At 42.9% G+C, this 20,715-nt stretch overlaps 1 protein-coding gene across 6 annotated transcripts in view; it reads right to left on the bottom strand.

The window, feature by feature from the left end:
* Nucleotides 1-20,103, bottom strand: part of abi1 (abl interactor 1) — a 53,323-nt gene extending 33,220 nt beyond the window's left edge. For all 6 annotated transcript variants that reach the window (XM_022748774.1, XM_022748773.1, XM_022748770.1 and 3 more), the window contains exons 1-2: nt 19,937-20,103; nt 8,306-8,473 (exon numbers count right to left, since the gene is read on the bottom strand). In XM_022748774.1, coding sequence (XP_022604495.1) covers nt 8,306-8,473; nt 19,937-20,053 — 285 coding nt within the window. In that variant the 5' untranslated portion in view covers nt 20,054-20,103. The remainder of the gene's footprint in view (nt 1-8,305; nt 8,474-19,936) is intronic.
* Nucleotides 20,104-20,715: the final 612 nt, after the last annotated feature.

Genomic DNA, 20,715 nt, shown 5'->3' with positions numbered 1-20,715 from the left:
GCTACGCTAACAGGCTGCTGGCTATAGTCTTATATTTGACAGACAGACATGAGTGGGATCTATTTTCTCAGCTATTGATCAGTTAGAAGGTGAAAAATACATATTTCCCAACATGTCGAAGTATTCCTTTAAATATGTGACAAGTTTGGGTTTTAAAATACATGTTCATATTTTTGTGGTAAAGTAGACGTCAGTTTACTATTATAATTTACTATTTGCGATAATGTTGAAGCCTTAAATTTTAACACATTTTACAGGCTTGAAAATGAAAAATGTTCCAGTATTTCACAAGAAAAAGTAAAAAAGGAGAAAAGTTTTCTTCCTCTTTGCTGTCAAACATCTCATGACCCCTCAGGTTGATCTTGTGACCAACTGGGAAGCCAAGCCCTCCCCATAATGCACTGCTCCAGGGCACCTTGTTCTGCATCTGGACAAATAAACTTCCTGTCACACGCCTTCTCGAGCTTCTCGGCTGCTTTAGCAGCTCGTTCTGACCGTGTCCGGCCTCATGTGTGGGAGCAGTGCAATCCAACACTCCTGACTCCGCTCTGAGCCAAAACGGCTGTCGGAGCAGAGCAAACGCCTCTCTTGTCTGGTCTGTTTCTCAGCGTGATTACAGCCAGCAACATCTGAAGCCCGTCATCTGTGGAGTCAAACAGTTGTCCAAAAGGCCCTTCGCCGGGGCTGTTAGTGCAACGCAGAGCATGTCGGAGCTTCCATCTGCGCCCGGGGCCAAAATGAGAGGTCAAACGCCCCCGTGGGGAGTTCTCAGTTTGGCAGCTTCTTGTTAAACATCCCTCAAAAACCGGATTCCTCTGGTAAATCTAACAACCCATGTGTGTCGCGGCGGAGCCAGAAGCGGAGGTTGAGAGTGGACAGGAGTGAAACCCTGGAAAGATCGTCTCCCCTGCTCTCCCAGCAGCGAAAAAAAACCCAACAAAACACTGTCAAAAAAAAACAGTCAGGACAGCGCGCCGAGGTCGACGCTTTGTTTGCTAACACAGCACATAAGGAAACACCACGGCTGACTTCTACCAATCTGACTTTGAGCTGAGGCCAAAGAAGCATTCAGACTGAGCCTGAAGTTTATATTTGAGATGAGAGTAAGAGGATAATGGAGAAAACAAACTTAAAAAAAAAAAAAAATCTGAATCTGAGCTGCACATTAAGTATTTCCTCACCGGCCGTGTTTCACTGAGCTGTCAAATAATTACCGGCATTACTCTTCTACAAGGAGGATCTGCAGAACAGAGCTGCATTGATTAGATGAAATTGCAAAAGGATGTTAAGTGGGAAAGATTGCACTGGTAATGATGATGATGATAATGATGATGATGATGTTCTGCAGTGGGGAAGAGGAAGGAGGGAGAAGGAAGAGCGGGAGAGGAAGTCACCGCAGAGCAGAGGAGCTGATGATTCACTGAATAACATAAGTCACCAGTCATTTCACATCATCGCTCGCTCCAATCTAAACTCTATTCAAGCGGGACGGAGTCATGATGGGAGTTGCGTGCAGCGCCACGCTTGATATTCAAGGCGTTACGACGAACACACGGAGCGAATGGGGTGATCAATCAGATGAAGACAGACTGATAAATAGAAACCAATTTTGACAAGTGATTAACTGTTGAAATGATCTATTTAGTGAAACTGACAGACGTTCTCCGTCTCCAGCTTCTCACATATGAGGATCTTGGTTTTTTTTTTTCCCTTTTGGTTTTTGGGCTTTTACATTAAAGCCACTCAAGTCCCAATTTATGGATGAATTGAATATTAATCAACGGATTAATCAGTAATGAAAATAATAATTTAGCCACATTTCCCAGGGGTAGGAGTGTATCAGATTTATTTGCTGCTCTGTATCAAAAAAAAAACAAAACAGGGACAATCATGTAGTTGATCAAAAGTGAACTGTTATAATTTGCCAGGTGCTGCGTGTCCTGGTTTTGAAAACTAATTTCACGAGAATAAAAAGAAGAAGCTGCCTTCCCCTTCTAAATTTTAATATTGTTAATCTCCCCCCTACTGTCTCTCATTACCTGCTCAGTGATGATGACAGTGCCATTAACAGCACAAGATGGTTCAGCTGCAAAAAACACAGTCTCATGATTATTTTTAAAAGTTGCTTGTTATTTCAGTTAATTGATTAATTGCTGAATCTATAATTAATTAATTGTTGAGTCTATATAAAAAAAAAGGATATATATACTCACATACTTGGTATTTTATTTAATGCATTTCCTAAAAGCATAATATCCTGGTATAAATTATGATTAATCCTTCATATGCATTTCATGTAAAGTCATAGATTACTGGATTTCCAACATTTTTTCCTAAATTTCCCAGACACTCTGAATCCCAAACCCCCCCATGTCTTTAACCTTTAAACAGCCACTGTCTGGAGGCAGCGGACCGCACCAAGATGTGGCCACAGAGACACAGACACATGGTTATAATCCAATGAAAGAAAAGAAAGAGGCGTGAAGAATACGTGTAAATATCCAACAGTGGGGGGGGGAAATACATAAAACATTAATTCACATTAATACAAACTCTGCCTGGAAATCAGCATTTCACAGCCAGGCAAGTGGGAGAGACCACCAGGAGAGGCAGGAGAGAGACCAAAATACACAGGCAAGCAGTGGGATCAGCAGGAAACACAAGGAGCACACACACACACACACACACACACACACACACACACACACACACACGCACACACGCACACACTAACGGAGCTATAAGGCTTCATTTCCTGTTTGGACGAGCGCCATTCTTACTTGACGGGAGGTCAAAAAGCCACCACTGCAGCACACAGACGCAACCCTAGACAGTCATTGCATGTGTGTGTGTGTGTGTGTGTGTGTGTGTGTGTGTGTGTGTGTTCCTCTGCACAGACTTCCGAGTGTAACGGCATGCAACTGTTCATCCGAGGAACAAGGGACTGGAATGAAAAATAAAAAGACAGCTCACAAACACAAACCGAGTCCTACTTCCAACACAAACACACTGACTCATGTGATCAGATAAGAAGAACTGTGTAACTGTAGTAACCTCTTCTCAGTGAGGCACGCAGCTGTGGGAACAAACTGGGAGTGTACGGTAGATATGTGTGTGTGTGTGTGTGTGTGTGTGTGTGTGTGTGTGTGTGTGTGTGTGTGTGTGTGTGTGTGTCAGCTGCTTTCTGCATCCAGCCTGTTGTTGTTGTTGTGCAGCTCCATCACTGTGGTCACTGGGTTCAGTCAGCACACTGACCGGCTCCAAATCCACTGACATCACTGTAAACAGAGCTGCGCTGACAAAAACAGTGAGTTGTAAAATCCCTTTTCCACAGTCACTTATCACTACATCCTCAACTGTCCTACTGGGTGTAAGCGCATTCAAATTTCTACTTGATTAACCACCAATAGATGATCAATTTGTGCTATAAAAGTTGTCCCTCTTCAATCTCTTGCACTTAGGTTTCGTTTTATCCCGTCATCTTTGCAGAGACTTCCACTTCCCATCGGTTTAACTGATCAGCTTCCCCACAGTTGTTGCCTTAAAGTGACGCAGCATTTCCTCCGCGACTCATGGAAAAATTGATCATTAGTTCTCGTTAACAACGATTTCAAAGAATTCAGTCACAACCTAAAAAAAAGCAAAGGGTTTTTTTTTTCTTTCTAAGACAGCTGCCCTAAAAAAAAAAAGGGTCCTGACCACATGCGAACAAAACATCAAAACATAAAAGCGGGTTTTCATTTATAGCTCAGCATGTGGGTGTCGCTGCATCTGAATGCGTCACTAGCTATTTTCAGGTCAAAGGTGTTTGTGCTCAGCTCATCAGCAATGAACCTGTTCGTTATCTAGTCATCAAGAAATGCATGACGGGGGGGGGGGGGGGGTGTAATAACATATATCGCAATTATGAAGCGTGGATGACAATAGCGGCTTAATGTATAACCGTTTGTTTGCATGTGCATTATTAAAAATAATCTACAGGTTATTTGATGTTACTTGCAACTTATTTTATTCCTCCTAAGGGGGAAGAAAAAAAGTGCTCTCATAGTTTGTTTCCTATCCAACTTTGTTAAAAGTCGAGCTGTGACTCTGGTGTTGTGAGCTGATTGTATTGTTATACCCCTGGTGTGGCATGGACGCACTTTGCTGTACCTGCTGCTGTTTCACCACGAAAGGTCTCAGTGTCTCTAAATAAACGCGACTGTTTTTGCTTTTATTCAACCGTCTCGTTCTCCGCGTTAACACTCCCTCAACGAAGCCGCCACAGGCCCCACAAGACTTCGGCTGTCTCAGGTGAATCGTGCAAGGTTTAATCGTTGCCATGACAACGATGATCATTTCTGAATTGGGCGTTCGTGCCTCTGGGTTCAGTTTTATAAAAATCAGATTCTGAGGGAGAAGAAGACTCCATGAAACTTTAGAGAGTTGTGTCAGAGAGGGGGGGGGGGGAAATAATCATAATCAGGACACAGGAGCTGCGCACATGCACATGCACATGCACACGCACACACACACACAAACACACGCACACACACGCACACTATTCTCCCTCTCTATTCGGGGTATCACAGAGAGGTCCTCAATGAGAGGCATTTTCTTCCGCCGGTCGCACAAAGCTCTCCCTGTTCGCAGACGCTTAGCAGCCACTTCACACGCAACACAAGGTGGAAGCCCCGCGAGCTGCTCCATTCTCCCCGTCAGCCCTCCCGCCTCAGGGCTGCAGAGAGACCCCGGGTTGTGAATGGCAACGGGCAGCGGGGGAGATGACACGCAAACAAACACCTGACAGGCGCACACGCACGTAACTACACACAGAGGCATGCACACAATGTTTTGCTCCCGACGACTGCGGCAAGCCCCCCCCCCCGACATCCTCTGCATATCAATAAGCATTCAGGTAAAAGACACTACAAAACTTCCAAAGGTTAAAATGATGTTTAAATTATAATATCTATGATTTAAAATGTGCAGAAGCTGATTGAAAACGCTGCTATTACTGGATAGTTTCAAATGTTCCCAACCTGAGGGCTGGGACCCCTCTGAGGGGCCGCAAGATTAACATAAAGGGACCATGAGAGCAGGAAGACTTAAAAAATTATGTTTATTTTTTCAGATATTCAGTTAATCTTTGTGTCTTTGTTGCAAATGAATAGATAAGGTTGGAAACTTAAAATCTGCAGTTTTTAAAGTCAGTTAATTATCATGCTAAACTGCACTGGTTTCAGCTTCTGAAATGAAGTGAAAAAAAAAAAAGAGTGGAGATTTGCTCATTATCTCTCTCTTACATGACTGTAATTTGAATATTCCACTTTGGACTGTTAGCTAATTAAAAAGGTCACTTTGGGCTCTAGGAGGAGATTTTATGGGTAAAAGAAGAAGCAAATAATGTTGTTAGAGAGAAAATAATCATTAGTTCCAGTCCTACAGTTGTTTAAAAGCCCTTTTCTTAATCATAACTAAATAAAATAAATAATACAAAATGCTCTTACGACCAGTAACTGAGCCAAACTGTGCATCGTATCTGTTTCCTTTCCACTCCCTAAACAATACCCAGCCAGGACCTCAACGTCAGTGTTGCCGCCCAGTGAAACACAAGACAAGACATGTTGTATGACAGTGCAACACAGTACAATACACTTGGCATCCAGCTCAGAGGGATGCATCAGTTCCAGTCGGAGAAATGCCACCACCAAGCAGACACACCCTGACCAGAGCGAGCCCCCACGTAACTGTGGGCAGACCAGAGGAAACGGCCCTGACGCCAGGCAGCGTCCCGCCCCACACACACACACACACACACACACACACACACACAAACACTGACACATTAATGTAAGAGAGCCGCATCCTGAGGCATCGAAAGCTTCAGGAGTCGGGACAGAAACGGAGGATGAAGATTTTACAGAAAAAAAATAAATAATAAAAAATAGCTAGTAAATTCTGAAGTGTATTTATTCATACCAGGGAGATTTATCATATTTGAACTGGCACCTGAGAAACTTTCTTTCCTTTCCTCTCCACTGTAAAAACAACACAGACTCTACAAGGTGCAGGTTTTTCCTCTCCATTACCCATTCAGCAGAACGCAACACCGGCCTCCAGGGCCAATGCTAATCTCAAATCCATGAGCAGTGAGGGCAACATGATAATGATCCACCTCTGAGCAATAAAACACACCCACAGCCCGCAACGCTGCCAAGCCTTCCTCTTTATTATTAAAACAGAGATACGCTTCATTACGGCAAACACATTAGGACATTATTCATTAAAAAAAGAAAAGAAGCAACAACAAGACGGAGATGAAGATGTTGTGAATGAAAGGCACATTAGGCATTCTGTGTTTTTTTTTTTCTTTTTAATCAAAGCAAAGCTGCTAAATCATTCACAATTTCCCGGAGATAAGTTGTGCAAATCGAAAAGGATGAGACAGATCCGAGCAGCGGCGTCTTATTCTCGTCGCTACGACGATTTATCAGCCGGAGGAGGATGAGTTTTCAGTTTGGGTTGTTGCTGCGAATTAATTTCACCTTCCTGCGAGGGAAAACATGTCTTTGTTGACCCATCGGTTGACCTGACGCGACACGACCTAGTTCGCCGTCGCCATGGTTACACAAAGTGCACAAGCACGGGGCTTAAATATAGCGTAGGGAGTATGGAATTTCCCAGGCGCAAGACGAGAGACGGCGACGAGCGCCTGCAAGAGAGACAGAAGTCAAACTGAAGACACGGCTTCATTCACTCCTCCTGAAGCACCGTGTCTAACTGTCTCTCAAACGCTTCTCCGATGTGGCCCATGGGGGTTGTCATGGCGACTGAGGCAGGTGGTGGCGTCATGGTGACCTTGGTAATTGCCTGAATGTTATTTGTCAGGATATTGACTCAAAACCTCAAGGAGGGTAAATATGCCTTTTTTTTTGGGGTCTCTCTCTCTCTCTCGCCTTTCTTTGCTTGTCATGATCCATCTTCCATTTCTTTTCTTCCCTTTCTCTGATTTGTCAGATCTCTCTCTCTCTCTCTCTCTCTCTCTTTCAAGCCCTCAAGTCTCACAAGTCCTCTTTCCCTCCATTAGACTGAAAATCTGACCTTCAGAGTAGCCTGAAAGAATTTCTGGCACTCCTAGCGAAGCTCTGTCAGAGGGAAAACACAGATAGAGGACACGGGAAAGGCAAAACCAAAAAGGGAAACTACTCCTTCCATTCCACACACCCAACACCGCCATTACACTGCACAGCAAGTTAACGAACAAGAATCACTCAAATTCTCTCTCTTTTTTTTTTTAAACAATTATTCGACAAGTTTGGATTCAATCACGAGCGATCCAGCTTCGGTGAATGCCTCCCAGGTCTAATCTACGAGGTGCCACATGGCTGGAGCTCTTTGTTTGATTTGTCTGAGCTCTTAATGCCTTCATTGGATGAGCGGCTGGATTTACCTGCACATGGCAGAAGCCTCATGGTATAGAGAGGAAGAGGTTAGGAAGGGAGAAAGTTTGATTTATTCTACAATACGATGGTTATCGCTACGCCCTTAGGTTGTAGGAATGACCTGATTATAGGTGTGTAGGCGATCACTATGTACGTTTATATCACAGTATCCATCGTGATCTAATACATTTTCTGGAAACCCAATTGAGAAATTGTACTGGATAAAATAACCCGACAGGAATTTAACACCTTGCAAATCAAAGCACTTTGTGAAAAACGTGGGAAAGCCATCACGGATAAATGGTCAGGCAAAATTATATATATATTATAGCAAATCTGATATAGTTTAAAAATAAATTGTATTGCTGCAATTTGTGGATCTGCCATTTGTGTGGTCCTTTTTTTCCCCCCATCAGACAAGCAACAGAATAAACCTTATATGATCTGAAATATTAGTATAATTGATGCGCAGTATTGGCTGATATAGGTGAGAAAATATTAGATATCACTACTATCTATAAAAACAGATCTATAACCTCATGATCGCCACTTTAACATGTTCACTGACTGTGGGAAATATAGATGTTTTACGATGCATTTGTGAGCCTCAGAGTACGACAAGAGCATAATAGAAAGACCAACAGAACACCAGTCATTTAGCCAAACACGCAGCCAGTCAGAGACTTGGACTACACTGATAAACCAATAAAAGGAACCATGGATACTACAGAAGGCCTCGTACTGTGTTTCAAAATAACCGAGTCAGTGTGAAAGTGAGAGGAGAAGTGGGAAATGTGGGGCATCATTCTTCACAGCTGTATGGTCTGTGGAGTGTGTGTGTGTGGTGTGTGTGTGTGTGTGTGTGTGTGTGTGGTTCTGACCTGGGAGATGTGGTTGATGGAGGACTCCATGCGCCGCAGCTGCGAAGCCTGGATGTCCAGCAGCTGCAGTACATTGTTGGCTAAGGCATTGATCTGGTAGGCTACGCTGGCCAGGGACTGGGTGGTGTAGGCTTTGGTCTCCTCCAGAGCTTTCCTCTTGTCCTGGGCCTGTGCACGAGAAGGGATTTAGAGAGGGGGGGGAGAGGAAAGAAAAAAAAAAAACACATGATGAAAAAACGATGGAAGAGGAACCTGGTTACTGTTAATATCACATAACATTTGCATCCATCTTCGAGCCACGTATCCAGGTCAGGTTTTTTGGTGGATTCGGGCCAATGAAGCAGCCAAGACATCTATTCCCCCCCACCGACTCTCATTCCCTCGATACCACGATCTCTCTGGAGGGATTTCAGATGATGTAACGCCATCCTGCAGCAGCCATATTGGAGGCTCCGAGAACAGCTGACTACATTTCTCAACTCAAAGATGCTAAACTTGACATAGTCATCAATACATTGCTTAATTTTTTAGCTTTTTTAAAAAGGTCAAAGTATTTTGACAGTGACAATTTTGTACCATTTGTTGACTCCTGTCTGACGCTTCTGTTCAGCATTACAGTCTTGTGAGTGTAATTGGTCTTCACACTCGATAAAACAGCACTCAACTAAAAACCTGTGCTGTGTTAAAAACACTCACACACACTTGGCTCTGAAAGAAAACATGCTAAAACATCATGGCTAAAAGTTTCAATTCATTGCTCTGGCACTGAGGTGTTTTTGATTATGTTTGCTGGGTCACAATTAGTTTATGAGAGGTTTATGAGAAAGTTTTGAAACTCTGTCATTGCTGGAAACTTGTTGCAATCCAGTACATCCAACACAATTAGCAAAGAAATAAGCTAATGTAGCTACAAGCATTTACCTACAGGTGATAAATGTCTGGACACTTAAAATGTAGTAGAAAAACACATTAGCATCAGAAATACCCCATAGTTGCTTCCACACATTAGCTAGCTGGCTAGTTAGCTGCCTAAAACAAGCAGCTTTGGTTTTGCTAGGCGGCTAACTAGCCAGTAGGCTAATGTACCAAAGCAACCCGCTTCGGACATAAAATGTAAGCTTCTACTAAATAAATTTTAAGTAATGCTACACCTTTCAAGCATACAGGCAATGACTGTTTGATACTCAAAACAGCTGACATTAGCATTAGCAAGTAACTGCTTTGATTAGTTAGCCTGCTAGCTAGCTAAGCCCCCAAAAAAAAAAAAACTCAAAGTGTTTGTTTAAAGATAATTAGACAAGTCCTGCACTCAGTAACAAATATATTATCTTTAAAAAGACAACACATTGACAGTCAGAAGGACTGCGGTAATAACATGTTGCTGAGAGCCACCTCACATCAAACAGGCCGAGGCTCAGAGCCGAGGTCCAGAGTGAGCCGTCATGTTTGATCTCTGCGGGCTCTTCCCAACACTGCTCACTCATAAAGCCAAGTCCAAAGAGCAGTGCCTGGAGGGGCAACACTGGGCTTTGATAACAGGTTGCCATAGCAGGGGGGGGTAGGTGGTGGTGGCAGCAGTGGAGGAAGAGATGATTACTGATGGTAGTGGTTTAAGGGGAGGGGGGGGGGCATTCAGTCACTTGAAGACGGTGGGGGAACGGGCGAAAAGCAAAATGAAAACAACCATGTCACTGTTTGTCTCGTCACCGATTCCCCATGGCAGCGCGTATCTAATCCAGAAGCAATCCTTACGGCTAAAAGCTCCTGACCTGAAGAGCTGCCGTGCTGCTGGTTACACCTCGGCTGGGTGACGGGGCGACAGCGTTAGCGGCGTTTCTTTTAGCGGGAATCAGAGCAGCAGATGTGTTGTGCGATAACAGCCCCAGGAAGGAGGAGGAGGAGGAGATTCCTCCAGAGGGCTCGGAGCAAAAGGCCATCTGTTGAAAGCACATAGTCATTCATGTGCACACGCAGACACCTACTTATGACACGGCAATATGCAATATGTGAGAGATGGAGTAACAGCTGCAGCAAAATCCATGAAACAGCACAAACAAACAAACAAACAAAAGAAATCTTGCAATTTGTAAATTGCAAGAGGATGCAGTTTTTGCTGTATAGGGACATGAGACTTCAAACAGATTATTGAGCAACATATGCTTGCCTGAGCAGAACTGCTGGCCTACATTCAGTATCAAGCTGCAAGTCATAGACGATGTTTATTTTACTCAAAGTATGACAATTTTTAAGCAATAGAATTTTATTTCTAAAGCCGAATCCATTAAAGATGGTAGGAAAAGTGATTTTGTAGAAACTCTGAACATAAATATAATGCTGTTCTCGGTGCTTTGCAAATCAACTTGCAATTATTGTATTTAAAAACTGCACTTTAATATACGAAGTCCAGTTTACTTATCATACTGAGTACAACACAGCCTGTGAGCTTGGCAGCATAACTTCTAATGTGGCTCCCGAGGGGTCATCAGGGGTAAAATTCAAAGCCTGCATTTCAAGGAGTGTCGACTTTGACAGAGAGAAATCATCAAGCTGCATTCTGGGAATTTTCGGTGTTTGGCTCAGTCCTTGACTCGTCCTTCTTTGCTGTTTCTTAGAAGCCCTTAACTGTGTTTTGTCAATATGATGCTGCAGCCTCCGAACAACCATGATGTCTAAAGAAAATTAGATTTACAACCTGCATTAAATTGTTTTCAGAGAAACTTCTGAACTGCCATTCGCTGCGATTTTCAATGCAAATGACAACTGTAACATTAAGAAGCTGCACAGCTAATCTGTTTTTGTCAACCCCTTGCAGCTGTAACGTCCGCAGACAAACGGCACCATTGATGCCTCAGCCCTCAGATGCTGATCTGTCGCGTGTACAGACAAATTTACATCCTGCTACATCCATTCAAGGTAGTCCGCGCTTCCCCCCAAAGCACAACATGTGATGTTGTAAAATGGCTGCAATTGATTGAATTTTATAAAAATATGTTCAGTCCATTTGAGTCATTCTGAATGCTTCTTTAATTCCCCCGTGTAAGAGATGAACTGTATTTCATATTGACTCCAAACTGTACGCAGCGCAGAGTGAAGAAAGATAAAGGGGTCCGACCACAATGAACAAATATTTAGTCTTACACCAACTAAAGGACGGTGTGGCACAAGAATAGCCTTTGTCATTTACACATTTAACGCTCTGAAACCAGGCCTTAAAATTAGTGCACCAGACTATTAACAGTCAACCCTTCTACCACAGTCACCCCCCCCCCCCCCTCCGATTTCCCAGCGAAACAGCGACTTCCGCTACAATGAAGTCCGATTAATCTGTCGACTGACACGTTGAACGGAGAGGGTCGAGGCTGATCTAGGCTATTCCTTTCCTTTCCTGGTTTACATCAGGTTAAATCCTCAGCCAGCTGTTAATCATACAACTGTAATTCCCCTTCAAATCCAGAGCTCATGTCTCATGTCATCAGCTGCACAACACACTTTATTTTATTCTCTAAAAAGAAGGGAAGAAATGTGCCGATTCAACAATGAGCTGAATGGCAGATTCAGCTTCTTTTTTTTTATTTTTTTATTGTATTTATTTCTGGGTAAACTGCATTGGCTGCCGGAGCTGTGATGTGAGGTCAGCGATGGGCGCCGGGAGGACAGATGTGACACTTGATTGCATTGCTACTGCTGCAATCTTAGAGCCCCCCACCCCCCCTTGCTTGGTCTGCCGTCCACCAATCCTCAAATTAACCAGATTTGTTGTTCAGTTACCCAAGAATCAGAAACTCGTCATGACATCCATCTTCATTGGGGAGGGAAATAAAAAAAGGGTAAATAACAGCACCGGAGCACCGGATAGCTGAGTGTTACTCTACCGCAGCTGGAGACGCAGTAGGAATGAGGTGAGCTCCCTTTAGCGCTCCTGGGGCACTTTATCTCATATTTCTGAGCTGAGTAATGACTGAGTGAAAGAGACTACAGAATATCCAGGCGGTAGCAGACAGGCTGTCAGCACCTCAGCTGGGATTAGAAAGGGAGTACAGAGGAATGCGCAGTCGGTGTACTCACAATAAACTTGTAGCAGGGAGCTGAGGCAAGCTGGATAATCAAACAAATACCTCAATATGGTGAAGTTAAAAATGTTCATCTTTGTATGTAAGCAGCAGGGTGATGACGTCAGGAAGCATTAAGGGAGTGGCAGCCACAAGAACAGATCTGTTTGCTGGGAAGTTTTTGAAGCTGTGAGGCGCTGAACTGGATAAATACTTCCACCTCGCTCTGTCACCCATCCAGTCCGGCAAGATAACGGCCAGCCACCACCACCACCACCACCACCCAAGTGCAATCATGCTTTAAAAAACAAAACAAAAAAAAAAGAAAAATACAAGGTGGTGCTCTGCTTTACTGTCAGAGCGCTGCGCTGCTTCAGTGAGACAGCAGGAAGGAAAAGTCCAGACTTCCTCCCCGAGGATAGAAACTGTTCAAGGGGTCAGAGGAGGTGTAGCTGCGCCCCTCCACCCAGAAGCCTGAGCAGAAGTAGGAAATGGACGAAATGAGTATTCCTCCTGACTTGTATGACTAATAGAAGATGTGGGAAACTGAGACAAAATATCTAAAAACTCATGAGGGTTTCTCTGAGGCGTCCAAAGGCAAAAATTCCTCACGAGGCTTAAAATAAAAAGAGTTTGACAATAAACCAACACAAACGCTGTGGTTCTCCAGTACGATCGGCACAGCTGACAAGCACATTTGCGTTTATGTGCTCCCACTTGTCCGGAGGGGAAATGTGCTCAGAACAAAAAAAAAAAAAAAAACTTTCAGGAATGTTTGGCATTCTGCAACATGTCATACGTCTTTAAACTTTCAAGTGTTGTTGAAGAGCTCTGCCACGCACCGCGAGTGTCAGGGAAGAGCCCAAGAAAACAAACACTGGGATGGAGCTGCCACAGGTTTATTTTTCTATTCTGTAAACTGGGGGGGTTGAGGGAGAAAAGTTCACAGCAGGAGTGAAACCTCCAGCCAAAGCAGAGTAATCTAGAGCAGAATGAAATGTGCTGTAAATCCAGCAGGAGGGTCGTAGAGCTCGCATGGCACTTTGCTGCGCGCGGTGTGTTATCGACCGCTGATTTACTGCAGACTGGACGGGGTGAGATAAGTCGTTGTATTGACGCGGCTGTCCGACATCCAGCGAGCTGATTGGAGGTAAAGGCCCGAGCGGACGAACATGAAGATTACAAGAGAGACGCCTGTAGGAGCTGACCAAGTGTTACCAGAGCTATTTCCCGATCATTCAGTTCCTTCACAGAGACAGATTGCAAACCTAATGGATGGTAAAAAACCCTCGTTGTGATTTCAGGCTACAAATGCCCGAAATTCCCTTTTCCAACTTTCAAGATGCTGGTCCTGGAACGAGTGCATCATTAATTATTAGAGGTCAACAATCTATTCTCCTGGATGTACACGCTGAGATCTGGATAGTCATGCCTTCCTTGTTGCAGATTAGCTCTGGAAATGGAGCTAAAAAGGCGAATTAGATGAGCTGGGGAAGAAGCTTGTCTGCTGATCACACTGACCTTAAAATAATGACTAAGACCTCATCAGCGAGCTATCAATCCTCCACTGCTTGAAATTATGAAACCGTGAGAAAACTTAACGCCAACACGAGCCACCTGAGGAGACAAGACGAGGTAGTGAAAGTGACTCTGGAACGTGCGAGGAATAAGGAAAACAACTTCAGTCTATCCTTGAGCTGGCTCTTAAAAAAAAAAAAAAAAAAAAACAACTCAGCAGCAGGATGCGTGAATTCATAATTACTCTTCCTCCAGCGGGGCAGATGGAGGCTGACTGGAAGGCCATAAGGTCTACCTGACCTTGAAGAACTGCCAGCGTGCAATTGAAAATTCCTTCAGAGTGTCAGGAGGCGACACAAAAGGGGACGTTTGCACACGGAGGGAAGTCATTAACCTTCCTTGAGTGACTTGGTAATTGGTTCTTCATGGTAGAAAGTCGCTACGAACTTAACTGATACACAAATAAACAAAAACACAAACACACACACACAAAAAAAACTATTTGTCAGAGGATGCAAGTGTTGGAGGAGCTCTTTTTTTCCCCGGGATATAGAAAGCATCCGGGCGGATTAGTCACTTATATATATATATATATATATATATATAAAAAAGAACAGTGTGGACGAGCCCAGCACGTTCTAACCAGCTTGTAGCAGATCAGTCCAACAGTCTGGACCAAACCAACTCCAGTCAGCTGAGGGGGAGGAGTGACAGGTGGTCAAAAGGATGAATGGGCCTGGCTGGTAAGCTGAGAGCCGCTAGGCCTCACTCCATGCTGCGAGAGAAACCAGGCCACTCCGCAAAGAGAGAGAGAGAGAGAGAGGGAGAGAGAGAGAGAGAGAGAGAGAGAGAGAGAGAGAGAGAGAGAGAGAGAGAGAGTTGGAGAGTTGGAGAAAGAAGGACAGGAAATGAGGACTCGGGAGTAACCCAGAGAGACAGAGCTGTGGTAGAAAAAAAACAAAACAAACCGTATTTATCACCTTCAGGTACAGTCTGGAGCTCTTCCAGGGGAAAAGATCACATAAATTCTCCTGGGGAAAAACAGCCCAGAGCAGGTACAGCAAGGTTATACGACCGAGCACAACTCTCTCTTTGACTTTGTGTCAGACTCCTGAATGAAAAGCCGGGACTCTCCCCTCAGACGGGACACTATCGGCAGGGACAACAACAACAGCCCTCGTTTCAAAAGTGCTCATTTAGGAGCAGTCTGGACTTTTCTATTTAAAAATCCAAAAGAAGCACAAGTGGGCATCGTGCTGGCTCAGCGAGTCGCACGTCACATGGCCTGAGCTTGCAACACTGGGTCTGATCTGGCTTATGACCTCTTGGTTTGCCACATCTCACTTCCATTTCCCCATTCCCCGTCACTGTATGCTTTGTGTTAAGCAGAGATGCCAAGTGGCGGCGAGGATGTTCATTTGAATTTTTTTTTTTTTCCCCCCAACATCAATGCAAAAAACAGCAAGTTTCGCTCGACCTTCCTCCTACGATTCCCGACCATGACAGTGAATTCAGTTTCCGAGAAGTCTGTTTTGGTCTTTTTCTGTACAGTGCAGGTTAAAATTACACAGGAATAAGCATTATTACAATTTCTGCTTTTCTTTGTTTTGTTTTTATCCAATTATTGCCAGTTGTTTCTCTATGAAATGAAAATGAAAAAAAAAAAAAAAATTTACTTCCTGCGTCCCACCATCATTCAAAAACACAAAAATCCTCCATCCTCCACTTCCACATTATTCCAACATCAAACCCCCACATCTGAGGAGCAGGAGAGAGGAACCTGCATCAGCTCTACAAATATCAAACAGCCTAATAAAACCTGAATCTAGGTTTTATTTAGCAAAGTAATAAACGGCCCTTTATCAGCATGTCCTGCCAAACACGGCCAGGTGGCCCACTTTGCATACAGTATAGTACAGTGTCCTTGTCACACAGGTTAAACAAACAGGCTGCTGAGCTGCATCAATGAAATAATAAAACGAGTGCGACTGAATGACAAGGCGGCGGCAGGCGCCGAGCGAGATACTTGAATATAAACAGGAAAATCTTAAACCAAAATAAAAACACCCGCAGATTAATCAGAAGTGTTTTAATGTGAAAGGGTGTTTTTTTTGTGTTTTTTTTTTTTTGTTTGTTTGGCTCCATTATGAAGCTACTTCCTGCCACACAGAGAGGAGGCATTTCCAGAGAGCCAATCTTCAGAGTCAGCAGGGCAAACAGGAAACATAACTCTGACCTGTCAGTGTGTCATATACCACACACACACAGACACACACACACACATACACACACAGTGTTGAAAACACTATCTTGGACAAACTAAAGTTGAGAAAGTGTTGTGTCCTTTCACCATCTGCTGAACTGAGCCTCCATGACAAGAACAGAGAGAGAGCGAGAGAGAGAGAGAGAGAGAGAGAGAGAGAGAGAGAGAGAGAGAGAGAGAGAGAAGGGAATGGAAATGTGAAGTGAGTGAGTGCTGAAAGGACGGGCTGATTCGAGCTGAGGCATGTTGATATGTGCACGGTGCAGCCGGGAGTGCACAGTTTTTATGATGTGTGTGTGTGCGCGTGTGTGTGTTTCTATCAGAGCCACACACACACACACACACACACACATGCACACACAGAGAGAGAGAGAGAGAGAGAGAGAGTATCTGCAGCAGACAGAGAGGGCTTATGAAAAGTGCACTGTTAGTCTGACACTCGCTTCACACAGAGCTCGCAGCGTGCGCCGAAAAGCTTAAAATCCCGCTCTTTACGTCAGCACTTTAAACAAGGTGCTCGGCTGAAACACGAGAGACAGAATCACAGAAATCCCGTCAGACGCACACAACTCACCGCAGGGTTCGGTTCAAAGTTGGAGCACAAACTCAGTCATCCATCTCTACTGTACCCTTCATCCACAGCTACAGGAAAAAAAACAACATGTTGTGACAGCAAAGTTTTTTGGGTTTTTTTTTTGGTGCATTCTCCATCTCATTACTCCGAGGTCTCAGTGCAGATTATAATCCCATGATGACTGAACGCAGCTTTTTCTTCTGTTTACCAAATCTGCTCAATATTCTCCGTCTTATTTTGGTTTTAAAGATTTACCTTCACCCAGTGCTACTACCTTTAAAAAAAATGACTCCAGCAATTTCAAAACACTTTTAGTTTTCCCATTTTTTGCAAACATCTTTGCAGCTCTTGAACGCACTTTTTGTAGGTTCCTTTGGACAAAAGCCTCTGACAAATCAAGGTGATGTTAATATTAATTCCTGCACAAAATATATGTGCAAATATAAGCAATTAAATTGTATTGTTTTAAAAATGGAAACGAAAACTAGTGCCAATAGTCAAAACAATACTTTTTTTCATTTAACAATAGAAGCCAAAGTTCGGAAATGTCAAACGTCTAAACACAACCAGCTGTATAACAATGAAGACAGTGATTCAAGTCTGGAACCGTCTGACTCAAGAATAAGTCAAATCCGACCAGACATCTGTTGTCAACTTGACAGTTTCCAAAAAACTACAGACACGTTTGAGTTGGTTTAAGGTTCAAACACAGAGCAATAAAAACTATAACATTAGTGAATTCTTCTCCTTATGGAATTAAAAGTGGTCAAATTCAAATACACTGAAAATCTGCCGCCAAATGCGTCAAATTTCTTTTTAACACAAAAAGCCAAAGTTCTCAAATGCAACATGTCATCTAAACACAAACAGACACGCAAGAATTGTCGTGTAAAAAACAGCCAAATTATGATTCATGTCTGGAACGATCTGATTCAAGAGAAACAAGATGAGACTGGAAATCTGACCAGGCATTGATGCTCTGTGCTACAGACACATTTTGGTCAGTATTCAAGTCAGATACTGAGCCACAGCAAAATAAAGAGCTAAATATGGGCAGGTAATCAATCAAGTTTTGGTACCAATGCCAAAACAAGACTTTTTGTGGTATTTTATTTTGAAAAATGTAATGTTTCTCTATAAAGTCTTATTTCCACTTACAAAAAAAAAGGCTAAACAACTTTTCCTGAACAAAATAGTAAAATATCTGAAAAATAAATCAGGAACTGAAGAAAGAATAATTATCAACATTCAAACCTGGCCTGACACACTCAGTGTATATTTCAGTCCATATTCAAGCCTTATAAACGAGCAAATTCTTGTCATTGTGGTTTGAAAGTGGTCGAGTATGAAGAAACTACCAGTAAAAAGTACAGGCTTTTTTGGCAGCTGCTGATCTGGACTATTTGATCCCAAATGGGGCCGTTGCTGCTATAAATGAACCGAAAAGTCAACAAAATTCCCTGCATTGTTTCTGCTTCCATGTACAGCTCTCAATATTGTGTCATTGTGGGAAATGAGTTCTCATGTTACAGCTGGCCGTGGTAAACAAACTCCATCGTCAAGGAAAGGAAATCCCCACATTCAGGACCACGGTATTTTATGTCATTGTAACTGAACTGTCATGATAATAGAGAGGAAGGCCGGAGGGGGGGAGGAGGAGAAAAAAGCTTCATCCACTTCATTTTGGGCTTAAATGGGACAGAGATGGTGGTTTGACTGTTCTGTAGTGTATGTGTGGGCTGTAACTGGCACAGAGCTGCAGAGCCGTGCCTCACACTGCCAAATCATCCGAGGACAAGGAAGAAAACTAAATTACAGGGAGTCCTTTAGGGAGTACAGCTGGAATGGACACACCCTCTGTAGCTGATACGGTGGGTTGACTTCCTGCTTACAAAAAAAAAAAAGAAAAAGAAAAATGTTTTCTCACCACCACTGTTTATCTGTCACTCAGTATGTTCTCAAAAGACGGTTCTGACTTTTATTTTTAGGTGTGGCTAACCGCACATGTTATTGGACTAGAATTACAAAGACAAAAGTCATCTGTGGTCTTCAGGCTCTGCAGTGAAGTTGTGCTGTGATAATCGCATCTTTATGAGCGACATTTACATCAACATAAACTTGAAAAATAAAAATGTAGTGTAAACACGAGAGAATGTAGACCAAATTAGACGGCTGAAGTGGAGGACAGATGTGCAGCCAGCAGAGATTAAAGCAAGCTCTGTTCCCATGAACAAGTTGAGGAGGGGAGGGGGGGGGGATCAATACCTCCAACCTTTATTGACCAACTAACAATGGCTTTACATTCCTCCCTCTGTGTCTTACTGCCTAGTTGCAAGCCTGCAAACCCAACTGAATTACCTTGAATAAGCATGTCTCTGCATTAAGTATTAACCTAGCCAACAACAACAAAAAAAGCTGCCTTCTACCGATTTCCATGCACATATTATGTTTTAATGTGACATTATATGTTGTTTAATGGTTAACAAAAGTGTGCTACAACAATAAAAGTCATGCACTGACATTATGGCATTTGCCCTGAGTGCTTACAAGTCCATAATGTAGACGCTATACGCCTCACTGTAATATTCCTGCAGTATCCCAATGGGGACTTAAACTGTTTTGTGGTATTAAATGGTGAGTTTAATGACCTCAAGGAATGTAATGGACTGCTATCTTACTGTAATATTCATGCAGGATTACAGTTGTGCTGTGACGTGACATTTAGTTTATTTGAAGCAGTGTCAGCACCAATTATCGCGAGCGGACTACAGCAACTTTCTCGTTGATATTTCAAAATAAAATTGAGAAATTAAGTTAGTTTTTTTTTTTTTTTTTTAACGTGTTCACTGAGCTGCTGTAAAACACACAGGCCTCCCTATCAGCAGTGAGAGGGGGAGCAGTTTTGAAGCAGCTCTGTGTAATAATAAAAAAAAAAAGTAGACACACCCTCTGTGTAAACGGAATAAATGTGATCAATGGTGTGAACATGCAGGAGCTCTCTAAATGTCCCACAGCAGCGAAAGCCTCCGTCACCAAACTGTTATTTCAGCTCCAGGCTTCTTTTTCTTTCTCTTTTTTCCTTTTTTTTTTCGGGCGGAGAGGATCATTTCATAACCCGAGTCCAGTTTCTTTATCCACATTTCCTGTCCCAACAACCATCATTCAATCCCGAGCTTTTCTGGCGACAAAAGGCGGTTCAAAGATAACGCGGTAGCTCCCTCACTTACCTGGACATAATTGTTCTCGCAGTAGTCTGCTACTCTGGTGAGGTTTTGGTAACTCTCTACAAGCGCTCGTTTACCGGCCGGAATCTCTTCCTCTAACAACATTTGTAGCTCTGCCATCTTACATCTCTCCGCAGAGCCTCCCTTCCCTCTGCCTTCCCTTTGATTGAAACAAGCCACCAGCCCCAGCTCTGCTTCGAGAGAAAAAAAAAAAAATCCTTTGCCTGCTATTGTGGGATTCCTGCCCTCGCTTTGGCGTAGCCTCAAACCGAAGATCGTCTGTGGCTGCAAGGAGTAGTCACTCAACAGATTAAAAAAGCGGCTTGGACGTCTAACAACTAACAACATCTTATAACTGATATTATTATTTTATCATATTCCAGAATCACTAGTTAAGTTTTGTCTTAGTGTATCGTGCTTTCAACTATGTATTTATTAAATAATTTACTTCTTTTATTGGTGCCTAATAGTATTCTTTTCCAAATATATAGGAAAAAGAGTTTATTCATCTATGAAAATGTATGCATATTCGCATAATAACAAATATTATATTGTTGTATGCACATTATATTTGCTTTTAATTCCTTTATATTATTATTGTTATTCCTTTTCTTTTCTTTTGGATTTTTATTTATTTTCCCACTACGTTGTGTATTTATTCTACTTCATAACTGCACTATGTATTTTGATGATGATGTATTTTTTTCTGTTTTTATGTTCATGAAGCACTTCATAAACTTGTTTTTAAAAAATGCTTTACAAGTACTAATATTACTATTATT

This window comes from Seriola dumerili, unplaced genomic scaffold (assembly GCF_002260705.1).
Source record: "Seriola dumerili isolate Sdu_G_001 unplaced genomic scaffold, Sdu_1.0 BDQW01000129.1, whole genome shotgun sequence".
NCBI lineage: Eukaryota > Metazoa > Chordata > Actinopteri > Carangiformes > Carangidae > Seriola > Seriola dumerili.
The sequence above is the reverse complement of the archived record's forward strand: the minus strand, read 5'-3'. Positions and strand labels throughout refer to the sequence as shown.